Below are 5883 nucleotides of genomic sequence, written 5' to 3'. Positions count from 1 at the left end.
CAATCCCAAGGGGTCAGCATATACACATGTGCAGTTTGGCAACACTAAAGAGACTCAACTCAGTAAGAGAAATATTATTTTTAAAAGAAGGAACCATGCATTTGAGAGGGAGTGGAGGCGTGAGAAAAGTTGGGGGATGAAATTTCTCAAAAACTAAAAATACCTAAATAAAAAATAACAACCAAGGACCAAAAGAAAATGAAGCTTGCTAAGCATAGGCCAGGGAGTTAGCCAGAAGCACACTTGCTTAATTCTAGCCAGAAACACACTTGCTTAGTTCCTTTCTAATCTCTGCACCTGCCTTCCCTCGGTGCTGGACAATGACTTAGAAGTGGAAACTGAAATAAAACAAACTATGCCTTCCATATGTTGTCCTTGGTCAGAATGTTTTCTCATCGTAGCAACAAATCAAACCAAGACGACTGTCATCTTGAAGATTTTATAAGAAGTTGCTTTAGAACCTTAACAAGGTCATGTTGTCCTGCAAGAAGATCATTTCTACCCATTGCGCCCAAACTGAGTAGTAAGCCAGGATGTTTACTGTTCTTATCTTACTTGTTAACATCTTGTAACTAGTGTGCCTAGATATGTACTTTGGAAAATGATGAAAGGAAGTATCAGGCTACCAATCTGCAGTTTTGTACCTATCCAATCCTCTCGAGTCCCGTGAGGCAGAATACAGAACACAATCTTGGTCACATCCTGTCACCATTCTTGCCCTAAACTCCAAAGAGTCTTCTAGAGCAAAGCATGAAACAGAAGATTCATAATGGAGCTTCTATGCCATAGGATTAAAATCTTTAGTCATAGAATCATCATGGTGAACTACAGGTCATGGTTAGCAAGGTATAGCAAGTGATTGTTTGAAGGTTATAGGGTATTCTTCTGGGGTAATAAAAAGCACTTTTGACAACATACATTAAATGCACCATGAGACTAAGAAGATAGCACAGTGGGTGAGAGTGTTTGCTGTAGAAGGAAGAAGACCTGAGTTCAAATCCCCAGTATCCACATAAAAAGCCAGGTATAGCCATGCCTGCTGGTAAGCCCAGCACTGAGAGAGTTGAGACAGGAGGATCCCAGGAGCATGCTGGCCATCCAGCCTAATCAACATGGAGAACTTCAGATCCACTGAGAGATCTTCTCTCAGACAATAAGATGGAGGAGCCACCAAGATGGTTCGGTGTCATGAATATCTGGTCATCTCTGGATATCCTCAGAACCCATGTAAAGATGGGAGGATAGAACAGGCTCCACAATATTGTTCTCTCTACTACATGTACATCATAACATGTGCACATCCCTGCACACACACTAATAATAATAAATAGCATGGAGGAGAAGGAGGGTGAGGAGGAGGAGAGGAAGAGGAGGAGGAGAGGAAGAGGAGGAGGAGAGGAAGAGGAGGAGGAGAGGAAGAGGAGGAGGGAGCTAGAGGACAATAATGAAGAGTCCTCATAGTGCCATCTGGCCTCCCCCGTAGGCACATGCCTAGGAATGTGCACTCACATGCTCATGCGTACACGTACTACACAAAACACATACACAAAATGCACTAAATGTCACTTTATTGTACACATTTAAATAGTTATTTCACATCATATGATTTTTTCCTTCAATTTATTAAAAGGAGAGGAGTGAGGCCTCCCTAGTACAACTTTACAACAATCAGAAAAAAAAAAAAAAAACGCCATCTTGACATTAACATATACCCAAGGAACACAGCTTTTCAGACCTACAGTACATTGGCATGAAGAATGATATGTTCCTTCTTCTGTGTGAACACAGCCCCACATCCAGAAACAACCTGTGCTTGATGGGGTTACAACCCCATCAACATCCCAGATCCTAACATATAGGTCTCCTGACTCCCAGCTGGACTAAAAGGTTAAGGGCTTGAGACATCTTTTGCTTAGAAGTACGTCAACCCACATGCATCAAAATGATATAGGTTTGTGTTTAGAAAACTCAAGGAACCAAGCATGGTGGCGCACGCCTTTAATCCCAGCACTTGGGAGAAAGAGGCAGGCAGATTTCTGAGTTTGAGGCCAGCCTGGTCTACAAAGTGAGTTCCAGGACAGCCAGGGCTATACAGAGAAACCCTGTCTCAAAAAAACAAAAAAACAAACAAAAAAAGGAAAAAAAACTCAAGGAAGGTCTCATTGCTTGATTAAGGCTAGAAAGCTGGGATGCGAGGAAGTCCTTGAGGCTTATTTGTTGCCCAATTGAGGTCACTGGGACGAATTACAAAGCACAGGAGCACAGATGCCCTAAGCAAGGATGCTGTGCTCATGTGGCTCGTGTATCAACCACCAAGCCACATCCTTGAGAGATCTAAAATCAGACTGGCTTAGAGTCCTGGTGAAATGAACATGAAGAAAGTCAGAACTCTCAGAAATAGGACTGTGCTATCTTAAACAGAAACCACTCAAAACATTAGGACACTCTTAGACAGAGAGTCAAATTTAAAAGAAACAAAAACAAACAAACAGCTTAAAAAGTACCTTGTTCATATAATGGTGTGGTCTGTGTAGTGGAAACTAAAGAGAATAAGAAAGATAATGTTTATGGTATCATTGTCCAGGCACCTGCATTTCCCCTTAGTCCATAGACACCAGTTCCTGGTATCCAAAAAGGATAGAAAATCTACAAAGAGCAACATTGTGAATATTTTTGGTCTGTTTTGATTTCCACGGAAATCAATACAGATGAAACAGACTCTAGTGGTAGAAAGAAAAAAAAAGAAGTCTGGTTACATCCGATGTTCTTGATTTATTTAAGGCTGGTGAAGGAATGTTCAGGCTCAGCTTCACCTTGTGACAGAGAAGGAGAGCTCTCAAATTTTGAGTGACAGGTTTTCAACTTTTTTACGAAATTGATTGTGTGTGCATCCATGGATGCCGAGGTCAGGTAAGGAGCTGGCTCCTCCTCCCACCACAGGGATCAAACTCAGGTCATCGGGCTTGGTAGGCTTGGTCGCATGCTCTTTCATCTGCTGAGCCAGCTCACCTTGAGCTTGGTGTTTTATTGTTAGTAATTACCGAAGTCCATAATCATGAAAGTTGACTTAAATCTTGTACTGTTAAAAACGGTGCCAAATAGAAAAGTCCAGAAACAATAATGCCACACATAATGTCATTATCTCCAGGGCTTTTATCAGCAATGCACTGCAACATCTTAAACACCTGAGATCAGTATCTGTAGTATCAAGCATCCTGCTGAATTCAACTTTCATCATGAATGAAATAGTCCCTGAGATTGTTATCAGGCCACCTGCACATTTCAAGCACTTAAAGTGAAAAAATACCCAACCAAAGAAGCTGGGGGGATAGTTCCATGGGTAAAGGGCTCACCACACAAGTGGGAGGACTTGAGTTTGACTCTGCAGAATCCACATAAAAGCCCAGGGTATCTGTAATCTCAGAACTTCTATGGAGAGATGGGAACAGGGGACAAGAGAATTGCCAGAAGCCTGCAGGACACCTAGCTTGGCCCAGGCAGTGCAGAACAAGAGGCCTTGTTTCAGACAAGGTAGAAGGTGAGAACCCACACATGGAGTTGTCTTCTGACCTCCACAGCTCCATGGCACATGCATACACTCGCTCATGTACATAAATGTGGACACACACACAAGCACACATGCACATGCACACTTATACACACCAATGGAAAAAGAAAGCCACGTTTAATTTGCAGTCAGATGGTAGAAGCTCAGACTTCAGATTCACCACTTGGTTTTTTTATGGCTTTGAGGAACTTCTTTCTTTCTTTGTTTCTTTTTTTTTTCTTTAATACAATACATCCTGCCTACAGTTTTTCCCTTCCTCCACTCCTTCCAGTGCTGTCCCACCTTCTCTCTCTTCTAGATCCACACTTCCTTCATTCCCTTCAGGAATAGTGGGCCTCCTAGGAATAGCAACAAAAGATGGTATAGCAAGTTACAGTAAGCCTAGGCACAAACCTTCATATCAGGATTGGATAAGGAAACCCAACAGCAGGACAGGGGTTCCAAGGGCAACCAAAAAGAGAGAGAGACACCCCCATTCCTGCTGTTAGGAGTCCCATAAACACACCAAGCTAGTTGGTAATAGCTCAGTTTCTTCCCCTGAATTATGACAGCAGCAATAGAGCCCACCCTTAAGGTTGATGTGAAAAGGAAGTGGATTTATACAAGATATAGACAGTTACCTAGGTACATGATAAGTGCTCAACAATCATTAGTGATAACGAACGATTCACATTTCCCAGGTGCAGAGAAGGCATCTTTTCTGTCCAGTTGAACCCACCTTTCATCCCAGTCAAAGGAAATAGGCAAAAATATTGAACTTCCATGTGAGATTCAAGAACCAACTACAAATGTCAACACTGAGTAATTTTTGACTCTCCTTAAATAGGAGTAGCATTAGTCAATTAGTCGTTGGCAGTAGGAAGATTATAGCGAATATGGGTGTTCCAGGCTCATGTTTCCAATGAACGCTAATGACTACTTCACTGTAGTCAAGAAGCCTAATTGAACACCAAATAAAATCAGCTTTTTACGGGCTTTCAGAAGTCTGAACAAGTAACTCAGGAACAAACAATTATCATTTAGAGAAAAACTACATAAACATAAACAAGGAAGACACTTTGGAAATTAGGGAAACAGCAGCCAGCCAGGGATTATAAAAAGACTGGAGTGGCACTCACCACACAAATTCAAAAAACTTCTCTAAGCAAACAAACCTTCAGCACAGATCAACTTCTGACACCATGGCCTGCTGCGCTACTAGCTTCTGTGGCTTTCCCACATGTTCCACTGGTGGCACCTGTGGCTCCAGCTGCTGCCAGCCCAGCTGCTGCCAATCCAGCTGCTGCCAGCCCAGCTGCTGCCAGCCCAGCTGCTGCCAGTCCAGCTGCTGCCAGCCTAGCTGCTCCCAGTCCAGCTGCTGCCAGCCCAGCTGCTGCCAGTCCAGCTGTTGCCAGCCCAGCTGCTGCCAATCCAGTTGCTGCCAACCTTGCTGCTCCCAGCCCAGCTGTTGCCAGCCCAGCTGCTGTGGCACTGGCAGTGGCCAGGAGGGTGGCAGTGGAGCCGTGAGCTGCCGTGTTAGATGGTGCCGCCCTGACTGCCGCGTGGAGGGTACCTGCCTGCCCCCCTGCTGTGTGGTGAGCTGTACACCCCCAACCTGCTGCCAGCTGCACCACGCCCAGGCCTCCTGCTGCCGTCCATCCTACTGTGGACAGTCCTGCTGCCGCCCAGCCTGCTGCTGCTACTGCTGCCCACCCAGCTGCTCTGAGTCTAACTGCTGTGAGCCTACCTGTTAAGACCCAAGTTGCTGATTCCCAAAGGACCAGCTTTCAACTCCTGGGCCACGCATTCTTGAACTTTGATATGGCTTGTGTTTGGGGCACAAATACTTGGCCTTACTAAACATTTTTTTCATCTAATACTGGAAAGGCTTTGATATCCTCTATGAAAATAATAAAATACAAACTTGATCCCCAAATGAGAAAATCCATTTACCTTGGGATTGTCCCTATTTTCCAAGGCTTGGTGCTGTCAAGGCCATGGAAGATTCTTCTACACTAAGATATTTTTTATTCTTCTTCCATTGTTCTGTAAATCTGTAAATTACTCTTATAAAAGAAGGCTAATGTATCCAAAATAATAAATTATATCTGTTGGCATATCAAAACTTGCTTCTTTTTATTTAGTGTGCAAATAATAGATACTTCATGGAGATCCATCTAAAAGATTTCTGAGTTGGATTCTATACATTTATCCATTTTGTGTGTGGATTGGGGCAGGTAAGTAGAGAATCAGTCTCCCCTTCCACTTATGATTCTGAGGACTGAACGCCACTCATCAGGCTTAGAGGCAAGTGCCTTTACCCACTGAGCTACCTT

The 5883-nt window shown here is 43.6% G+C and overlaps 1 protein-coding gene across 1 annotated transcript; it reads left to right on the top strand.

Annotated features, from left to right (window-relative positions):
• The first annotated feature begins 4749 nt into the window (after positions 1 to 4749).
• LOC110305226 (keratin-associated protein 9-3-like) lies at positions 4750 to 5301 on the top strand. Its single transcript, XM_021177074.1, has one exon. The coding sequence runs from the start codon at positions 4750 to 4752 to the stop codon at positions 5299 to 5301; it is 552 nt and encodes a 183-aa protein (XP_021032733.1).
• Positions 5302 to 5883: the final 582 nt, after the last annotated feature.

Source organism: Mus caroli, chromosome 11, assembly GCF_900094665.2.
Source record: "Mus caroli chromosome 11, CAROLI_EIJ_v1.1, whole genome shotgun sequence".
Lineage (NCBI taxonomy): Eukaryota > Metazoa > Chordata > Mammalia > Rodentia > Muridae > Mus > Mus caroli.
The sequence above is the reverse complement of the archived record's forward strand: the minus strand, read 5'-3'. Positions and strand labels throughout refer to the sequence as shown.